At 44.6% G+C, this 22,562-nt stretch overlaps 1 protein-coding gene across 1 annotated transcript in view; it reads left to right on the forward strand.

Moving 5' to 3' along the window:
- Positions 1-22,445, forward strand: part of LOC142591189 (uncharacterized) — a 39,115-nt gene extending 16,670 nt beyond the window's left edge. The window contains exons 5-9 of the mRNA XM_075703556.1: positions 7,996-8,095; positions 8,651-8,820; positions 14,655-14,702; positions 21,417-21,452; positions 22,164-22,445. Of these exons, the coding sequence (XP_075559671.1) occupies positions 7,996-8,095; positions 8,651-8,820; positions 14,655-14,702; positions 21,417-21,452; positions 22,164-22,340 (531 nt within the window). The 3' untranslated portion in view covers positions 22,341-22,445. The remainder of the gene's footprint in view (positions 1-7,995; positions 8,096-8,650; positions 8,821-14,654; positions 14,703-21,416; positions 21,453-22,163) is intronic.
- Positions 22,446-22,562: the final 117 nt, after the last annotated feature.

Here is a 22,562-nt window from a genome sequence, read left to right on the forward strand (position 1 = left end):
CTGAGTTACTAAGCAAGGCAATATCATCAGTGAATCGCAAGCTACTAAGGTATTCTCCATTAACTTTTATCCCCAATTGTTCCCAATCCAGCTCTCTTAATACCTCATGTAAACATGCTGTGAATAGCATTGGAGAGATCGTATCTCCCTGCCTGACGCCTTTCTTTATTGGGATTTTGTTGCTTTCTTTATGGAGGACTATGGTGGCTGTGGATCCACTATAAATATCTTTCAGTATTTTTACATACGGCTCGTCTACACCCTGATTCCATATAGTCTCCATGACTGTTGAGGTTTTTACTTAATCAAATGCTTTCTCGTAATCAATGAAAGCTACATGTAAGGGTTGGCTATATTCCGCACATTTCTCTATCACCTGATTGATAGTGCGAATATGGTCTATTATTGAGTAGCCTTTACGGAATCCTGCCTGGTCCTTTGGTTGACAGAAGTCTAAGGTGTTCCTGATTCTATTTGCAATTACCGTAGTAAATACTTCGTAGGCAACGGACAGTAAGCTGATCGGTCTATAATTTTTCAAGTCTTTGGCGTCCCCTTTCTTATGGATTAGGATTATGTTAGCGTTTTTCCAAGATTCCGGTACGCTCGAAGTCATGGGGCATTGCGTATATAGGGTGGCCAGTTTCTCTAGAACAATCTGCCCACCACCCTTCAACAAATCTGCTGTTACCTGATCCTCCCCAGCTACCTTCTCCCTTTGCATAGGTCCCAAGGCTTTCTTTACTTCTTCCGGCGTTACTTGTGGGATTTCAAATTCCTCTAGACTATTCTCTCGTCCACTATTGTCATGGGTGACACTGGTACTGTACAAATGTCTATAGAACTCCTCAGCCACTTGAACAATCTTATCCATATTACTGATGATATAGCCGGCTTTGTTTCTTAACACATACATCTGATTCTTGCCTATTCCTAGTTTCTTCTTCACTGCTTTTAGACTTCCTCCGTTCCGGAAAGTATGTTCAATTTATCCATATTATACTTCCTTATGTCAGCTGCCTTAGGCCCAAACAATGAAACGTTCCTTTCCTTCGAGCGCTTCCTATCCTTAGGTGAGGCCTCTTTACAGCGATGGACCGATGGAGGAAGCACGCGTACTCTGAAAGCTCCCTTCACCCGTCCTCACGCAAGGAGCGGTTGCCGTTTGCGTGGTTTCGAGATTATCTCTTAAAAGCTTTACGCGAACACCATTATTCAATAAAATATGCTGTATGGTCGCACAATCTTTAAATTGAAGAGGTAATATAGAGAAGCGTGGACGCTTTCTTGTAGTTTTGTTTACTAAACTTTAAAAACGTAGCGCATTACAGTGCAAAACTTGATGTGCTCCACAACGCTGGCACGCCAGCGTCGTGCAACGCCTAGCAACGCTTCCATGCCGCACGCGTGACTGATACGAACATGCCTGGCAAGACGTACCGTGATCGCGCTTCTCCGCAGGTAGGCGACAACGCGCATGCGCAAGCAAAGGTCACGTGGTTAAGCAGTGAGGTGAAGCGCTCGTTCTGGACCAGGAGTGGCGTAAATACGCATGAAAGTAGCCTTGGAGCTACCTTATGCTGAGGAAGCACTAAGGAACCCTTCACCGAAGGCCTCTCAGTAAGGACGCTTTCAGAGTGACATAAGGTAGCCTCACCGCAATGAAGGCTTCCTTACTGAGGTAAGAAAGATTTCATTGTTTGGCCCTTACGCTTGTTGATTAACTTCGAAAGTTCTGCCAGTTCTATTCTAGGGCTAGAGGCTTTCATACATTGGCGTTTCTTAATCAGACGTTTCGTCTCCTGCGATAGCTTACTGGCATCCCATCTAAAGCGGTAACCACCAACATCTATTGCGCACTCCTTGGTGATGCCCACAAGATTGTCGTTCACATCTTTAACACTAAGGTCCTCTTCCTGAGTTAAAGCCGAATAGGAGGCAGCGGTGGCGTAGAGGTAGAACACCCGCCTCGCGTGCAAGAGGTCCGTGGTTCGAATCCCGGTGCCGGCAATTTTCCACCGGATTAAAAAAAAAAATCCGCGTGTTGATAAAATTGCGCAAACAGACCTGGAGTGTGGCCTGATCCCGGTGACCAGAACCGGTAACGCACTCCCTCACCAGAGCAGGATTGGCCACCCTGGTGCAGTACTTGGCCACAACCTCCTATATTAATACAACAATCAAACCCCGGCCCTCAGTCCCCAGCAGCTGCGAAGCAACTGACCACGGCGGCGGTCAGACCTGCGACGCAGCAGAGGGTGCTAAGAATCACTGGCTCCGGACAGGCCGCCATTGGAATATGAACCTGGCAACGTTTAACGCTAGAACGTTATCTAGTCAGGCGAGTCTAGCAGTGCTATTGGAGGAATTAGAGGGAAGTAAATGGGATATAATAGGGCTCAGTGAAGTTAGGAGGCCGAAAGAAGCATATACAGTGCTAAATAGCGGGCACGTCCTCTGTTACCGGGGCTTAGCGGATAGAAGAGAACTAGGAGTCGGATTCCTGATTAATAAGAATATAGCTGGTAACATACAGGAATTCTATAGCATTAGCGAGAGGGTGGCAGGTCTTTTTGTGAAACTTAATAAGAAGTACAAAATGAAGATTGTACAGGTATACGGCCCTACATCCAGTCATGGTGACCAGGAAGTCGAAAACTTCTATGAAGACGTGGAATCGGCGGTGGGGAGAGTGAAAACTAAATACACTATACTAATGGGCGACTTTAATGCTAAGGTAGGCAAGAAGCAGGCTGGAGACAAGGCAGTGGGGGAATATGGCATAGGCACTAGGAATAGCAGGGGAGAGTTATTAGTAGAGTTTGCAGAAAAGAATAATATGAGGATAATGAATACCTTCTTCCGCAAGCGGGATCGCCGAAAGTGGACGTGGAGGAGCCCGAACGGCGAGACTAGAAATGAAATAGACTTCATACTCTGCGCTAACCCTGGCATCATAAAAGATGTGGACGTGCTCGGCAAGGTGCGCTGCAGTGACCAAAGGATGGTAAGAACTCGAATTAGCCTAGACCTGAGGAGGGAACGGAAGAAACTGGTACATAAGAAGCCGATCAATGAGTTAGCGGTAAGAGGGAGAATAAAGGAATTCCAGATCAAGTTACAGAACAGGTATTCAGCTTTAACTCAGGAAGAGGACCTTAGTGTTGAAGCAATGAACGACAATCTTGTGGGCATCATTAAGGAGTGTGCAATGGAAGTCGGTGGTAACTCCGTTAGGCAGGATACCAGAAAACTATCGCAGGAGAAAGCTGGGAACTAGTCAAGCTGACTTGTCAGCTTTTTTTCCCGCACTCCCTCACTTCATGAGTGAAATAAAGATTATTATTATTATTATTATTATTATTAAGAAACGCCAATGTATGAAAGCATCTAACCCTACAGCTAGAATAGAACTGGCAGAACTTTCGAAGTTAATCAATAAGCGTAAGACAGCTGACATAAGGAAGTATAATATGGATAGAATTGAACATGCTCTCAGGAGCGGAGGAAGCCTAAAAACAGTGAAGAAGAAACTAGGAATTGGCAACAATCAGATGTATGCGTTAAGAGACAAAGCCGGCAATATCATTACTAATATGTATGAGATAGTTCAAGTGGCTGAGGAGTTCTACAGAGATTTATACAGTACCAGTGGCACCCACGACGATAATGGAAGAGAAAATAGTCTAGAGGAATTCGAAATCCCGATGGTAACGCCGGAAGAAGTAAAGAAAGCCTTAGGAGATATGCAAAGGGGGAAGGCAGCTGGGGAGGATCAGATAACAGCAGATTTGTTGAAGGATGGTGGACAGATTGTTCTAGAGAAACTGGCCACCCTGTATACGCAATGCCTCATGACCTCGAGCGTACCGGAATCTTGGAAGAACGCTAACATAATCCTCATCCATAAGGAAGGGGAGGCCAAAGACTTCAAAAATTATAGACCAATCAGCTTACTGTCCGTTGCCTACAAAGTATTTACTAAGGTAATTGCAAATAGAATCAGGAACACCTTAGACTTCTGTCAACCAAAGGACCAGGCAGGATTCCGTAAAGGCTACTCAACAATAGACCATATTCACACTATCAATCAAGTGATAGAGAAATGTGCAGAATATAACCAACCCTTATATATAGCTTTCATTGATTACGAGAAAGCGTTTGATTCAGTCGAAACCTCAGCAGTCATGGAGGCATTACGGAATCAGGGTGTAGATGAGCCATATGTAAAAATACTGGAAGATATCTATAGCGGCTCCACAGCCACCGTAGTCCTCCATAAAGCAAGCAACAAAATTCCAATAAAGAAAGGCGTCAGGCAGGGAGATACGATATCTCCAATGCTATTCACAGCGTGTTTACAGGAGGTATTCAGAGACCTGGATTGGGAAGAATTGGGGATAAAAGTTAATGGAGAATACCTTAGTAACTTGCGATTCGCTGATGATATTGCCTTGCTTAGTAACTCAGGGGACCAATTGCAAAGCATGCTCACTGACCTGGAGAGGCAAAGCAGAAGAGTGGGTCTAAAAATTAATATGCAGAAAACTAAAGTAATGCTTAACAGTCTCGGGAGAGAACAGCAATTTACAATAGGCAGCGAGGCACTGGAAGTCGTAAGGGAATACATCTACTTAGGGCAGGTAGTGACGGCGGATCCGGATCATGAGACGGAAATAATCAGAAGAATAAGAATGGGCTGGAGTGCGTTTGGCAGGCATTTCCAAATCATGAACAGCAGGTTGCCGTTATCACTCAAGAGAAAAGTATATAATAGCTGTGTCTTACCAGTACTCACCTACGGGGCAGAAACCTGGAGGCTTACGAAAGGGTTCTACTCAAATTGAGGACGACACAACGAGCTATGGAAAGAAGAATGATAGGTGTAACGTTAAGGGATAAGAAAAGAGCAGATTGGGCGAGGTAACAAACGCGAGTTAATGTCATCTTAGTTGAAATCAAGAAAAAGAAATGGGCATGGGCAGAACATGTAATGAGGAGGGAAGATAACCGATGGTCATTAAGGGTTACGGACTGGATCCCAAGGGAAGGGAAGCGTAGCAGGGGGCGGCAGAAAGTTAGGTGGGCGGATGAGATCAAGAAGTTTGCAGGGACGGCATGGCCACAATTAGTACATGACCGGGGTTGTTGGAGAAGTATGGGAGAGGCCTTTGCCGTGCAGTGGGCTTAACCAGGCTGATGATGATGATGATGATGATGATGATGATGAGTTATTCTGTAGCTTGATCCGGAATTCCGCTATTTTCCATCTTACCGCTAACTCATTGATCGGTTTCTTATGTACCAGTTTCTTCCGCTCCCTCCTCAAGTCTAGGCTAATTCGAGTTCTTACCATCCTATGGTCACTGCAGCGCACCTTGGTGAGCACGTCCACATCTTGTATGATGCCAGGGTTAGCGCAGAGTGTAAAGTCTATTTATTTCATGTCTAGTCGTACCATTGGGGCTCCACCGCGTCCACTTACGGCTATCGCGCTTGCGGAAGGAGGTATTCATTATCCACATATTATTATGTTCTGCAAACTCTACTAATAACTCTCCCCTGCTATTCCTAGAGCCTATGCCATTTTCCCCCACTGACTTGTCTCCAGCCTGCTTCTTGTCTACCCTGGCAATGAAGTCGCCCATCAGTATAGTGTATTTTGTTTTGACTTTACCCATCGCCGATTCCACGTCCTCATAGCAGCTTTCGACTTCCTGGTCATCATGACTGGATGTAGGGCCATGCACCTGTACGACCTTCAATTTGTACCTGTTATTAAGTTTCACAACAAGACCTGCCACCCTCTTGTTAATGTTATAGAATTCCTTTATGTTACGAGCTATATCCTTATTAATCAGGAATCCGACTCCGAGTTCTCGTCTCTCCGCTAAGCCCCGGTAGCAGAGGACGTGCCAGCTTTTTAGCACCATATATGCTTCTTTTGTCCTCCTAACTTCACTGAGCCCTATTATATCCGATTTACTGCGCTCTAATCCCTCCAATAGCACTGCTATACTCGCCTCACTAGATAACGTTTTAGCGTTAAACGTTGTCAGGTTCAGATTCCAATGGTGGCCTGTCCGGTACAAGGGATTCTTCCTCTGCTGTGTCGCAGGTCTGACCACCGCATGGTCAGTTGCTTCCCAGCTGCTGGGGACTGAGGGCGGGAGTTTGATTGTTGTATTCATATAGGAGGTTGTGGCTGAGTACTGCACAAGGTGGCCAATCCTGCTCTGGCGAGGGAGTGCGTTACCGGTTCTGGTCACCAGGATCAAGCCACACTCCAGGCCTGTTTATGCAATTTTATCAATACGCGGATTTTTTTTTAATCCGGTGGAAAATTGCGCGGCACTGGGAGTTGAACCCCGGTCCTCTTGCACGCGAGGTGGATGCTCTACCTCTGCGGCATCGCTGCACCAGATTTGTCTGTCGCGGACAGACAAATTTTTATGCGAACTCCCCTGGCACACTTCGGCCTCTGTGGCCCCAACCCACGGGCCGCCCTGCTTCCAGCTTTAATCCCCCAGCTGCGCCTTTGTCGCCCTGGATGCGCCACCGATAATGCGAAATAATGACAGGTTCCTTCAATTAGTATAAAACACAATACAATAAATATCATTACATCCAGCCGCTAACTTGCGACGCTAAGTTCAGCATTATCGCGCCCCGCGCATTTAACGAATACCGGCCGCGTGTCACGTTTTGTGCGCATAGCATGTGCTGTGCTCGCTTTCCTATGCGACGAACATTTGGGGCACACTTAAGCTTCGCCTTTAAGAGTGGAACTCTATAGCATTCAAAGATCCCTGACTGCTTCTCGCGCTTCCCGGCAACTTCAGCTTATGTAACCGTAATGTTTACTGGCACGCGCTGGCGGTGAACGCTGTGCACGAAGGAGAGTTTTCTGGTAGAAACGTTCTGGCGGCCTCTTGCGTGGACCATGGATAAGCGGAGGCAAGCGCCATCTGGATGGCGTTGCACAGAACTGGACACGCCGCTCTATGAATGGTATAAACATTAGTAAAGTGGTTCGTGCTTGAGTTCCCACGTAACAGAATCAGGTTTTCACGTATATTTAAAATTAAAATCCCACACTATCATTTCTGCAGAGTGTGTGAAAGTCTCACTTTACAATTTTTCTGACGCATTTTACTTTGAGAAATGCAATTAGTTCAGTAACGCCTCTGCGCCACGCCGACGGGCTGCGTGGTTCGGTAGGCGTGGTTCGGAATGATTTTTCATTCACAAGACGGTCGGCGCTGGATGCTGATGCCGGATTTTCTGCGAGACGGGGCCCCTAAAGCTATCGCGTTAAATGTACAGATGCTTGGCTGTAGAGGTCGCGTGCTAGGCTGTGATAACGTAAACATTAGAATCGCCCATGGCACGAAGAAAGCGCTTGGAGCCGGCGTCCCAACAGCGTAGTCAGCACGTATGCTGAAGGAGCATACTTAAACACGCGCCAATAAAATGGCTACAGAGCGTGCACTCAATGTCTAGGACACCCAAGCCAGAAGAAATAGTTACGCGGAACAGGAGCGTCTGCGCTGCGGTGCGAAAAGCGGCGCAGAACGTTAGTATATGTATACATGTATGTACACAATTATAATAGGTAACTGAATTACGTACAGCCCGATAAAGAAATTAAAGTTTAACACTTCTGCCACGATGCCATGTGAGGCAACGGTAATGATTAACCCTCTCTGAAATTAGGAACAGTGACGAAGAACAACGCCTCAAGCAAACACGTCTGTCTGTGTGTTCGGTGGACTACGCTGACAAGCAGCAGTGCTGCACGCACGGTAGCATTTAACATAAACTCACAACTGGCGTATTGAACTAAACGCGGAATAACTTACACGTTCACCGCAAACATCACCGCTGATTGCCGTCAATCAAAACAAACAGCATACAAAGCTTCGCTTACATCGAATCCCGCAGTGCGTGGCATCCACATGTTCCTTTTTAACCATTCCTCTCCTATCGTTTCAGTGCACGTTTGCTGGGCTTGCCACACTTGACATAGGAACTCAGACGTACTTGACAACCGAGTTTCTAAAGTTTCTGCTACGTGCAGAAACAGACGATTTTGGTAAGTCTTCCAATGCATATTGTTCATTGAGCATATCACAACGAGCCGTTATATTGTAGTGATGTTAGCATTTCTCCAATTTCAAATTTAAGTTCTTGAGTACGTGGTTTTCAGCTGCGAGTTCAGGGCGAAATGAGGATGTCTTTCGAAAAAAAAAAGTTTTTTTTTCGTAGCTTTGTGCACCAAATTCTGCTAAAATGTAATTTTGAGCCCCTGACGCTTTCCTTCGCAATCTTTTTCTTGCCCGTATTCAATGATCCGATGCGGTGGCTCTGTGAACAAGGCATTCTGCAGCTGAGCACCAGGTAATGGGTATGGTTCTCGGCCTCAGCAAAGGCGTTTCGATGGAAGCGTAATGCACAAACCCTGGTGCACTTATAACAAGGTAGAAGTAAAGAACTGCAGCTAGACAAAACAAATCCGGCGTCCTCCACTAGGGGGCGCCACGCAATGCACTGCGGCATTTCAGACCATTGAACCCACAAATTTAACTGATATATCGTACGCAGCTAGGGGTTGCGAATGCGAATGAAACTTTCTGCTTTGTCGGCACAGGGGTGGTATATCCTTTCATAATCGACGTATGCAAGAGCCTGAGCACCGGTATTGGTTTTTTGACTGGAGGCATCCTGCGAATTAATTGCTCCGCGCTGGACTTCGACCGAGCGGTGGTCTGTAGTGATCCCATCTTCATAAGCGTCCAGGCAACTACACCATTTGCCCAGGTAAAAAAGCATATCGCCATTTTCTTAATTCTAAAGAGATACGTGACGCATCACGGATTGCTCTTTTTTAACAGATAGAAATTCAACGTGAATGTTGTACTACGCTATGTGAAAGCGTCCGCAATCGCAAATACTCCATGTTAGAAATGGATTTGTATAACCAATTCGTTGAGCTATTAAGAGTAACTAATAGGCTAAGTAGTTTACAGCGAAGCTGTTAAGGGCTACTTTCCCCACTATTACGTCCGCGTATGGAAAAAATCCTGAACGTAGCGCAATGCAGGGCCGACTCGCGGCGGAGCTGCAGTTCTCCATTAAGGGGCCCACCTACACAGCTTCGCTGGTCATACTCCTTCCCAGATTGGAAGGGCACTGAGTATTTTACCTTATATTATAAGACGAAAGGTAAGATTAATTGCAGAGTAGAGCTGTGTCTTTACAATCAAGGATAGTCGGCAACTTTTTTTTTTATTCAGATACCCTAAAGGCCGTTTTGGGCATTACATAGGGGGGGGGGTTAACAACAGGATACTTCAAACACAATTAGTGTGGGGAAGGCAATATAGAACAACGTGGTAAAGATCACCGAATACAACAAGAAAATATAAAAAGAAAAAAGGAGAGAATTGCATACATTGATGAAAAAAAACAACACTCCGTACAAAGCATGTAGATACACTTACAATGCGTCAAAGGCATAAAATTCTGCTTTTACCCAACATGCGTAAAACTGCGCTTCAAATTACTTACAAATGAGTCATGATCACGTATAGAAGCAATTTCTTTTGGCAGCTTATTCCAGTGATCAATAGCTAGAAAGAGCGGTGATTGTCGCAGGAGATTCGTACGCGCAAACATGGGACGCACTTTGAAGGGATGGTCGAGGCGGGCGAAAATTTTTTGTGGGGGTTTGATATGGGATGCTATAAAGGATGACGGGGTATGATGCAATCTGTGGAAGTGGGAAAGTAGTGCTAACAGTCGTCGTGTTTCTAGAGACGGTAATTGGAGGGACTCTTTGATAGCCGTGATGCTGGATGTTCTAGAGTATGTTTTAGTGATGAAGCGTGCTGCTTTATTTTGTAAAGATTCGAGCTTGTTTATTAGGTAAGTCTGATTTGGATTCCATATTATGGAAGCGTATTCAATCTTTGAGCTAACTAGAGCTGTGTAAGCTAATAATTTAGTTGACTGATTTGCTAAATACAAATGTCGCCTAATGAATCCAAGTGTTTTATTTGCTTTCGAAATTATTTCATCAATGTGATCATTCCATGTAAGGTTAGAAGTTAAATGGACTCCCAAATATTTTAATGTAGACACATTCTCTATGCATATGCTGTTCATAAAATATGAACTTAAGTGAACGTTACTGGCTCTGGTAAATGTCATTGTTTTTGTTTTAGAAACATTAATTTCCATTTGCCATTGCTGGCACCAAAGTGAAATTTTGTTTAGGTTGGCCTGTAAAATATTAGTGTCTTCAGAGGTGATAATTTGTCTGTAAAGAACGCAGTCATCTGCAAACAATCGAACTGTTGAGGTCAGGTTGTTACTGATGTCATTAATGTAAATTAAGAATAAGATCGGGCCAAGTACGGATCCCTGAGGAACGCCAGATTTAACTTGTGCTAAAGCGGAAAAGTGATCATTTACGGAAACAAATTGGTAGCGATTGGTTAAAAAACTTGAGATCCAATTAACAATTTTACCATGTATGTTAAGCCGGCTAAGTTTCATTTCTAAGCGAGAATGGGGAACTTTGTCGAATGCTTTCTTGAAGTCAATAAATATGGCATCGATTTTTATGGAATCGTGAACAGCTTGATGAAGATCAGTTATAAGTTCAAAAAGCTCACCAGGCTCAACTCGAAATCTGCACCAGGACCTGATGGGATAAGCAACAAAACACTCAGGAACCTAGACGATGTATCCATCCGAGCTCTCACGGACTACATGAATAACTGCTGGGAGCAAGGCAGCATTCCAAGTCAATGGAAATCAGCCCAAATCATTTTTATACCAAAGCCTGGAAAAAAACCACAACTGACGAACTTAAGGCCGATATCACTGACATCCTGCGTCGGTAAACTCATGGAACATGTGGTTCTCACACGTCTCACGAGATACATGGATGATGGAGGACTTTACCCACATACCATGGTTGGATTTCGACCAAAGTTATCGACGCAGGATGTTATGCTCAAACTAAAACATCAGATTATAGATGCGGGTGAGAAAAGTCTAGACACTAAGGCAATACTAGGTCTCGATCTAACTAAGGCCTTTGACACCGTCACGCACAAGGCCATACTACAAAATCTCCAAAAGCTGGATGTAGGACGTAAAACATACGCGTACATCAAAGACTTCTTGACAGATCGTACCGCAAAGATTTCAATTGGAGAATCCAAATCGGACGTGCTCACGCTAGGTAATAGGGGTACTCCGCAGGGTTCAGTCCTATCTCCCTTTCTATTCAACGTGGCAATGATCGGTCTTCCTGCGAGACTTGACAAGATAGAAGGACTCGGACACAGCCTCTACGCGGACGACATCACCCTTTGGGTGGCGGGTGGAAGCCATGGGCATGTGGAAGAGATCCTTCAAACAGCAGTAAACACGGTGGAAGACTACATCAAAGACAAGGGACTGAGATACTCCTCACAAAAATCAGAACTTCTGCTCTATAGGCCCACATGCCGGGGTCGAAAAAGCATTAGGGAAAGGCCGGGCATTGTGGTCACAGTAGAAGGCACCACGATACCGATAGTGGAGAGCCTGAGAATACTGGGACTCCGCATATCCGAAAACGGCCATAACAGAGAAACCATTAGACTACTTGACAATAGTGTTCAACAAACAATCAGACTAATAATGCGGATATCCAACAGGCACTATGGCATGAAAGAGCACAATCTCATCCGATTAATAGAAACATTCGTAATCAGTCGCATTGTATATGTGGTTCCTTACCTCAAGCTGTACGCTGCGGAGAAAACCAAGATAGATTGCATTATTAGAAGGGCGTATAAGCAAGCCTTGGGACTTCCGGCAAATACGTCAAACGAGAAATTCTTGGCGCTCGGCGTGCACAACACATTAGACGAACTTATTGAGGCCCAGAGAGTAGCGCAGTATGAAAGGCTTACACAGAGTTTGACGGGGAGACACATCTTAGATGACATCGGAATAACCTACGAAGCACAGCACGGAGTGCGGAGAGACATCCCAAGGAAAATAAGGGAACATCTATCAATACCCCCACTCCCCAGAAACATGCACCCGGAGTTTCACCAAGATCGAAGAAACGCACGAGCGAGAGCTCTCCACAAAAGATTCCGTAGTGCCAGGGACGTGGTCTATGTGGACGCGGCGGAGTAGGCAAATGGACATAGTATGTCCATAGTTGCTACGAGTCTAGAGGGTGACTGCAGAGTTAGTGGGACGGTAAAAACATGGAAGGCAGAGGTGGCGGAGGAAGCTGCCTTAGCACTGGCAATAGCCTCCACGGAAGCTAACATCGTAGTAAGCGACTGCAAGACAGCCGTCAAGAACTATGCAAAGGGAAGAATCTCGCCGGAAGCACTGAGAATTTTAAACAACTTTCGTGGAGATCGCGACATCCACATTATTTGGGCACCCGCACACTCCTCCCTTCCCGGGAACGAAATAGCGCACAACCTGGCTCGAGAACTGACAGGCCGAGCAGGTGACACGCAACAAATACTGGGAACGGAGAGAGACCGGATGACCAGCTTTAACGAGATCACCAAACACTATAAATTGGGAAGGGCCCATTTCCCCCCGGCACACTCCTCGTTAAATAGACGGCAAGCGACGGCATGGCGCCTCTTACAAACAGATACATATCCGAACCCGGTGGCCTACCACCGCTACTACCCGGGCCTTTACACGGATAGATGTAGATTCTGTGAAGAAAGGGCGGACCTACAACATATTGTTTGGGCTTGTCCTCGTACACCCATACAGAATAACATAATTAAGACCAGAGAGCAGTGGGAGACCGCGTTGCTCAGCTGTGCACCGGAAGACCAACTCAAGGCAATCCAGCAGGCCGAAGATGCCGCCAGGGCCCAAGGGCTCGAGGCCGTCATTTAGGTAGAGGCCTAGGTCTCAAATCTGCTGTGCACAAATAAAGTTTATTCCTCCTCCTCCTCACAAGAGCGTCCTTTCTGAAATCCATGTTGATTGTTAGAAAAAAAGTTATGTTCAGATAAATATTTCATAACTGCGGAAGATATGATATGCTCAAGTAATTTACATGGAATACTAGTCAAGGATACAGGTCTATAGTTTGAGGGCACTGATCGGTCACCTGATTTGTAAATGGGAGTGATACGACCGACCTTCCAGTCATCTGGTACAATTCCTGTATCTATTGATTGCTGGAAAAGGGCGGCTAATACGGGAGATATTATAGGTTTAGTCATATTAAGCATCTTTGTGCAGATGCCGTCTGGACCTGGCGCTGAGTTATTCGAAAGTCGATCGATGGCCGATTCTATTCCCTCTGGTGTAATTATGAGATCATTCATAGATTAGTTAATTGAAGGAAACGTAAGGTCAGGTGGAATTGGATTTTCGTTTGTGAATACAGAGCTGAAAAACGAGTTTAATTCAGTCGCAGCTTCAGATGGTGAGAGTAGCACACCGTTATTAACGATTGGTATACTTAAGAACGACCTCGAAACAGGCAAGTAAGCTACTCATTTAGAAACATGGCAGTAATGTTTTACAGCAGACTTAACCATTTTTCGTGCCCTGGGCCGTGAGCAGAAATGTAGGCTGATCCCGGAGGTAGTGCAATACCGGCCTGACCCAAGGTGGAAGTGAAGCAGGCTTCAAGCACTCAGCAAAGTTTAGAATCACCCATGCAACATACAGAACAGGATTTCTTTTATTGAAGAACAAGCACAAAACAAGATTCCGAACTACATATTTGATTATAAGGTGGCGCTACTAATAATAATGCGAAGCACATAGCGCTGCCCGCGTGCGTTTCCCGGTAAAGATTACTGTTTCGCAAGCTTCTGCAGCGGCGCAAGCTTGCGACGTGCCGAGTGATGACACTAGATTTTCGTATATGAAAGGACCATTCTAGCAACTGAATTCATTGTTGTTGCGGCACCGCTATAGGTAGGCAACGCATAGTTAGGACTCCCGAATAGCAGCGAGAATAAGTGGAACGGCAAAGGGAAACACGAAACGGCAATACGACGAGACGAGGACATGCTGTCCAAATTTGCATTACTCGCATTACTATTATTACCCTAAATTACAATTACTACCTTTGCTCTAAAGCAATAACGCGTTCCATACCCCATGATCAGTGGTAGTGGTGGTTTTCGACAGCTTTCCCGGACATCCACTTTCGCAGGGCAGGGATGGCGAGTCAAATTTTTCCAATCTATTTACCCGTTTTCCATGCATTAGGGACTCGTTAAAGATCTCCTGTTGGCCAAGATTAAACAGAAGTCTCCCACTACGGCGTGCTTCATAATCGAATTGTGGTTTTGGCACGTAAAATCCCGGAAGTACATTCAATTAAATTTTTAATCTATTTACACTGCAGCTGACCTAAATGACTGCGTTGTTCATTGTGAGTACCGTGCTACTTGCTAGCACTGAAAGGCACCGTATAAGTCACCTAACCTAATGTTGAAATACTAAGCGGGAGAAAAATTTCGCGCCTGTTGTTTATTTTGCAGTTCTTAAAGTAAACAGAAATTCTGCATGTCGGGTGTTTCATGAAGCGGATCTTGTGGACGTTCGCATATCACTGTGTGACCAACAATATTTGAATTTTCTAGTGCTTGGGCAAGAACGGGCTCACGTGTGATAACTTTGATCCAGTTTACGTAAGTATCCGGTTACTTGAATACATACTGCAATATCATTTATTGGCCCACAGGACTGATGGAGAACCTTTCGTTTCAATGTATTTTTTTTCGCTCTAGCCAGTTATCATGTTAATTATATGTTTGAATGGTGTCCGCAGATTATTGGTAGCTACTGGGACACGGCGAGATAAACAAATACTATATTGTGATACCTTCTGAAGCCACGTGTTGGCTGTGCAAGACTCCGTAAAGGGAGTGCGGTGGTTGTGGATTAGTCTTAGCAGTCGAAGTGTTTGACGAATAGCTTGGAATGCGGGCAGTTCCCCATTTGTAGGCCACCGAAATGGGAATGCGGCTGCCGTGGTAAGGAGTGGCACCTGCGACCATGTGCTCGGCTGCAGTAATGAGTAAAAGTTAGTCAATCGCGGTGATTCTGGGATCTAAATGTGATAGACGCGAACATAATGAATAGCCCTTATTGCTTTACTGTTTTGCGGAAGCACAGAATCTGCATTCTACCTGAGTGTTGTGGTATACTTCGTCCGGACGTCATTTGCGCGCCTCTAGTTGCAATCGCACGTGATCGTTACCCCCTTATCAATCTATTTGCCGAATGCCACTTGGGCTTCATAGCGTTCTTCGATACACCTTGCGCAGAACGCTTCACAAACGCTATTAAAATGTTCAAACGTGTGCCGAAGCAGACGCACTCTTTCAAATGTTATTCACTACAGGCTCAGAAAACGTATGCAAGCTAATATACGGGGAAGACTTAGCAATGGGGATGAATTGCAGCAATACATTGAGGGCCTTAGCCGGAAAGGTGTAGGAATATATAGTTGAAGATTATTATGCAGAAAAGAAATGTTTAACAGACTAGCAAGTGAACAAGAATCATCTCTAGCGACTGTACATTTATCTTCGTCAATTACTCACAGAAGACGCTGATTATGAGAAAAAAAACTTTGAAGAAATATAAATGTTGGTTACAGTGAATACGGCAGGTGTTACCAAATCCTGATTGGAAGCTTGCCATCATCGATTAAAAATAGTGCACGATGACTGCACTATTCTAGTGTTAACATATGGGGCACAAATTAGGAGGTTAACACGGAAGCTACAGAACAACTTTAGGACCGCGCCAAGAACGATAAAACGAAATATGTTTTACGCAGCGTTCGTAGACAGGAAGAGGGCGGTGTTGATCAGCGAGAAAATGGCGGATAGCTGATATTCTAGTTGACATAAAGAGAAAAAAAAAACTGCAGCTGGGGAGGTCATGTAGTGCGTAGGGCAGATAACATATAGCCTATTAAAGTTACAGAATGGGTGCCAAGGGAAGGGAAGAGCAGTCGAAGACTGCAGGAAATTACGCGAGGTAATCACATTAGGACATGGAAATTTCTAGGCTCAAGTTAGAATGAGCTAGCGCAAGACAGGGGTAATTAGAGATCGCTGGGAGAGGCCTTCGCCCTGCAGTGGACATATCTATATCTATATCTATATATATATATATATATATATATATATATATATATATATATATATATATATATATATATATATATATGTGTGTGTGTGTGTGTGTGTGTGTGTGTGTGTGTGACCAATTGCGAACGGTGAAGCTTATTTACATTTTTCTCTGTAATAAAGAAATGATACGCGTAAAAAAGTCAATTAGTTGCAGCAACACTATTTAGCTGTGTTTGTTGTTTCATTCTCCTAGCGAACAAAGCCGTTGAGCAGCATATCTGTAGCGATAATACAGGTGGCTATACGTAGAAGGCCTACTTCTCATATCTGCGATGTCTGCATCGATTGAGCGCCGGTGCTGAAGGCGACTGCTATTTCGCTCCCTTCGCCGACACAGGGAGAGTAGAACAGGGAAAAAAGGAGAGCTGCCCACCTCTAGCGTGTCAACCACTGCCTCTATACATTCATTCGCCCCAAAGCACTCGCTGGACACAACGCGCGCTTCAAACAGATGTAATAGTTAGCACTACGCGCGCTCACAACTCATTTGCGTGCAGTTCATGTCCGCTTCATCGGCCGCTATCCTCCAGTAGGAAAAGTCTGAATACCGCTGAAGCTAAATTAAAGGGGCTAAGAGGCCATGTAAGCCATTCCGTTTACAACTCATTGTGCCCTCTGTGGTGCCAATTTGTCACGTGTCGATCGCTATCCATGTGCGGTAATAACTTCGCCACGCGATTCTGTCAAACTGACGGAATAATGGCAACATGGGCGCTATAACGTAAAACTGTTCCAAACTTTTCTATTCCAATTCTGCTATCAGCCCTCCACGATTGGTCGAAAACTTTTTTTCGACCACGCCCTCTTCACCTGTCTGTCACTCGACGTCAAGAAAACCTCGATACCTCCCCATTTGATATGATGTGTACGCACTGATTATGCATGATTTGACAGAAAAAAGAAAAACAGTTATTTCTGATTCGACCCTTTTTCGCCATTGGCCCTCGGCTATTGGTAAAGGTTTTTGGGCTCCACCCACTTCACCTGCCTGTCACGCGACGTCACAAAACCGCACTAACTCACCGCGCCAAAATGACGTGTGCACGATAAAGATGCATTACTATGCCGAACAAAACTGAATTTTCTTCTGAATAGCCGCAGGCTGCCCCGTTCCGAAAGGAATAAAAGATGGCTGCCGCCGATCGCTGAGACGCTGGCTACTCGCACTTGCCGGAGAGCAGGGGTGTATTTGCGTATAATAAAGCTTCTTGCGTGGCCGTGTAACGTTTTCTAGCCCTTTCGGCACGTTTACCTCCTAATTCTGCCAACTCTTCTTTGCTGAGATCAGTTTTAGCGTCATTCTTAAGCTTCTGTTGCATGCCGCCGTGATTTTCGATCAGCCACCACAATCTAAGTAAGGGAAAGCCGACCAATCGCAGACGCTGGCACCACTCTCTTCATCCGGTTATCGATTTTCAGTGCACTGGCTCTGCCCCAGTGAATCCCTCTGCACTTGAGCGTTCTCCTCGCCTCTTGTTAGCCAATTAGATACGACAAGCCGCTCAGTGTAGGCAATGTTATTTGTTTTTCAAGCAAACAGAAGTGACCTCCTATGAACGAGGAGAGCGTTTGATTGGTCTGCTCAGACAACCGTGCGGGCGACCGCCCGGTGCTTGCGTCGGTGGTTACGCAAATTTGACGTCAGGAGATTGGAATAGAAACATATTGGAATAGTTTTACGTTATAGGGCCCCATGTTAGCGTGGCGCAGCAAGAGAATTTACATGCGTCACTTCGCGCTTGACTGGCGTCTTGGGCTGCAAGCACATGAACGCTACGCCGTAGTGTCAACAGGTAGATATGTTTGTGCGGCCATTCATATTCGTAATGGCGAACAGTGATGCTGAGACCCTAGAGATAGGAAATGTCCGTGAACGAGCTGTCTCATCTTATCGCGATATGTTATCAGCACATTGTAAAACGCATGAAAGCATTGTGAATCGAAGCGGTTGCCCGAGCGCGATTATCAGACATGCATCAATGTTGGCGAGCTGGGGTCCTGTAACTTAACTCAAGATCAAGCTGCTAACGCAAGTATCGAGCGCCGACCCACAACGTTGTTCAAACAGCCATATCACAAGCTCTCCTCGTCCATAGGAGGCCACATTTATTTACTTTCAAAACAGATAGCATTTCTTGCGTTGACAGGCCTCTTTTTTTACCTATTGACTGACTAAAGGCGAGGAGAGCGCAGAAGTGGAGGGGGTTTCAATGCACCCGAGCTAGTGCAGTGAAACTAGATCCAGATGAGGGCGGTTCGGGCGTCCGCAATTGGTTCCCTTTAGGGGTGTGCGAATATTCGAAATTTCGAATACGAATCGAATATTTTCCTTATTCGAAGCGTATTCCATTCGAGAAATGCATATTCGGAAATTCGCGAATATTCGAGGACGGCCGAATAACGGCAGAAATGGCGAATATTTTGACAGACTGCGAATAATTGAGCAAATAATGAATTATATGCTTGCTCCGCATTCTCCTAAGAACATGTTTGTTCACTAAGAACTTCGCATGATCCGCTCATTATCTGTAGGCTCTGTTTCGGTCTGTCTATATCACGCCCGTGAGACATGATCAATTTCGGTTTCTTTTTTACCAAGCTTTATTCCAGGACTCTTTCCTAACGTTATATTATGTACTTTCGGGTTTTGTAAGAATACGCAATAAAATATGTAGTGTATATATAGGTATATATGTAGAATATGAGTGTATGGAATGCCTTTGACGATCTAGTCATGAGCAAAGAGATGACACATTTGGCATCTGCCCCTGAGAGGGAAGTTACAGAATATGCGGGAAAGCCTCTTTTGGAAAGAGTCAAAATCCTTGTGAGTGGTGGCAATCTTCCATTGGCCGCTTCAAGTACCCGCTTTTAAGTGCACTTGCCCAGAAGTACTTGGCCATCTCTGCCACCTCGGTTCCTAGTGAAAGAGTCTTTTCTACCGGTAGAAATGTGGTCACAGTGCATAGAGAGCGCTTACTTTCTGAACATGTTGAGCAGTTAATTTTCCTTCACAATAACCTGTAACAAGCGCATTACCTGTCTGAGAGAATTACCTGACATTACCAGAGTGCATTACCTATAATGAGTGCCTCTTTGACCTGAAGCATCCTTGTAAAATGCAATATTTATTCACACACCCCTAGTTCCCTTCCCTTTGCTTAGCTTGCGGTGGATGTTCCAAAATCGCGGTGGCTTGCAACGGGGAATTAAAAATACCGCTGAAATGAATCCTCAGTGGAGAATACTGAGCAGAACAATGTCGTTTACGTGCCGAAAGGGCCCGGCAACGTCATGCTGCGGCGGAAAATCTTTTATTGTTCGCAAAGCAATCCATTTTTACAGGCAGCTCCAAGCACCGAGGGCCATAACCATCAGCGGCCCTTCTATTTCTTTCAAAACCGGGCAGCCTGTGGCTATCGCCCCCCCCCCTCAAAAGAAAGAAGAAAATAGGACGGTTTCTTTAAGCATCCTAATGCCCCTATTACACGCATATGTCACTTGGATGTGATGAATTCTTACCATTTTCGGACGCCAACGCCGCTGGCGAGAGAGAGGGGACGTGGCGCAGACCGGAAACTCTTCACCAAACGCGCAGGGCTAAGGCAAAATGGCTTCGAAGCATATATATATATATATATATATATATATATATATATATATATATATATATATATATATATATATATATATATATATATATCCTTTTCTTTGCCTTAATCATGAATAAGTATGTACATGTCGTATCAGATGGGAGTTACGTTTTCTTTGCGACGTCGCATGAGAAGTAGGTGAAGTCGGCGAGGCCCAAAACGTTTTTACCGATGGTCCAAGGCTAATAGCAGAGGTGGACTACAAACAAACGGACATAGCTTTACATTATAGTACCCATGGTGTAGCCTTTTTTGGTTTTTCAAATAGCGGGATCCAATCGTGGCCACCGCGGCCGCATTTGGATGGGGGCGAAATGCGAAAGCACCTGTATAATTAGATTTAGGTGCACGTTTAAAAACTCGAGATGGTCCAAATTTCCGGAGTCCCCCACTACGGCGTGCCTCATAATGATAAAGTGGCTTCACCATGTTAAACCCAATAATGTAATTTAATTTTTAAAGATCTTTTTAAAGAAAGAGCATCGCAAAAATTACCAATCACAACCAAAGTGAATTACCTAAATATTACTACCAACGTGTTGGCGCAGCTTCTTGCGTTTCCGGTTCTTGTTTTGCATTTACTTTCTCGAAAAATGCTGCATCATGCAGCTCTTTATTAGGCAGTAAGATATACTACATTGGCCAATTCAGGGGAGTATAATTTATCATTCTTTGGCGCTGCCTGGAGAAAGGACGTGCCAGCTTGAACTGAATGTTCGGTCCATCATTTGTGGTCGGCTGATACCTGGCTATATTAGATGCTGCACCATCGTCCTGCGTGCGTACCGATTCTTTCGATCGGCTTGTCACTGTCAATGCAGCTGCTTCGCTATTGCTGCTTTTTATTTCAAAGTAACGGCCATCTTTCTCTGTATAACCAACCACTAAATAATTTCTAGACGCGGACTATATTTAGGAAACCGTGCTTCACTATCGCGTCGAAAGTAATACAACTGATGACATGTTCAAGACGGTTGACTTTGATGAATGAAGTATTTGTACTTAGTTCCCTCTACTGACATAGCAGGTCACTAACTTGTGCTGCTAGGCTTTCACGTGTGCTTGATATAGTGATGACATCAAGTCAATTCGACTATTTCAATTAGCTTTTGCTTTTTAATTACTAAATTTGGCTTCAACATAGGCACGCGTGAATGGGAGCGTATTCTAGCTACCCTTGTTAAAAACGACCTGGGTCTGCCACAAGCTGGCTGCAGACAGTAGGAGTAATGACTTCTTGAGAAAGAAAGTGAGGCGTGCTGGTTTGCAAGTTTCCTTTTTTCGCAATAGCATATGTTCTGACACATATGGTATATGGTCAAGAATGCCGTCCGATAATCTCGTTTTTCTGCTTACCATATCAGAAAGCTACTGTGAGCCCATATTACGAAGCAAATATTAGAAGAAGCTATTGAAACCTGAGGCACCACTTTATCGTAATATAAATCAAAAGAGGAGACTTCGTTCACGTCACCTATTAACAGGGTTCACATATTTGGTAGGAAACAAACCGTGATCACGTTACTTGCCTTACCTTGTGTTGCAGGAACCCCTTGCTCTTGGATCGTTGCGAGTTCTTGCGGTAAGAGCCTGCTTCTTGCACCTGGAAACTTCAAGCCCACTCTAAGCGTCGAATCTGTCCAGCTTAAAGTATGGTATAAATGCTAGGAAATAGGCATATTGCAAACTGGTTCAAGTAGATTGATTACAATGCTTACCCGTAGGATTGCGGACACTGACTCTGACGTTCCTACTCATATTTCTTAGTGATAGGTACGAACTCTGTCCTGAAGATGTCCAGTTATGCCCAGCGAAGGGTAAAATAATTATACCGAAAGCAAACATTTCTCATTAGTGGGGCAGTATAAATATGGGGGCCATTGAGATATCCAGTGGATGATCCAATTGATGTTAATAAAGATGATCTAAGGTTCATGAAAGATAGTACACTAAATATTTATTTATTTAAAATAATAATATAATTAATAATGGAAACTGGCCCTGGCAACCTTTAACAGCAGAACTCTGTCGAGTGAGGCTAGCTTAGCAGGACTCCTTGACAAACTATCAGACACTGTTTGGGACTTACAAAGAAGTCTAACCCAAGTGTAAAACTTCATGCATTACCAAATGTGCTGCAGGCTCTTGCCTTCTTGTGCTACAAGAGTGCCCCACCTGCCGAATTTTTATTGAGTCCCGTTCCACTTTCGCATTCGATACAAGTCTTAATATGTCGTGCCACTTCCATGCCATGCATGCCTAAACTCTTGCTGTTTGTTATTGTTTTTTTCAGTGTCTTATCTACTACACTATTACAACATCTCCGGCTGAAGTTGGAGGGCAGTTTGGATGCGACTTCGTTACAATTATTTCCAGAATATTGGGCAGCGCTGCATCCAAGGCGCTCACGCCCTTTCTATGCACAGTTCAAAATATTTTAATGCTCGAATGCGCTGGCATCACGTGCTAGGAAGTTCCTGGAATGCAGCGCTTCTGCTAGCTCAATGAAAACACATTTGTATAGGAATAATCCATCAAATAAACCGAGAGCATCAAAATCTGCATGGCGCCCGAACTTCGTCCCATATGTTTTTTCCTTTGTGAACATAAACATTTGTGTACATTTCATTCAGTAAATAGAGTGCTTTTTTCTGTTGCCGCAGTACATATTCAATATTGTAATCTATGAGTA

The sequence above is a fragment of the Dermacentor variabilis genome, chromosome 8 (assembly GCF_050947875.1).
Source record: "Dermacentor variabilis isolate Ectoservices chromosome 8, ASM5094787v1, whole genome shotgun sequence".
NCBI classification, from domain to species: domain Eukaryota; kingdom Metazoa; phylum Arthropoda; class Arachnida; order Ixodida; family Ixodidae; genus Dermacentor; species Dermacentor variabilis.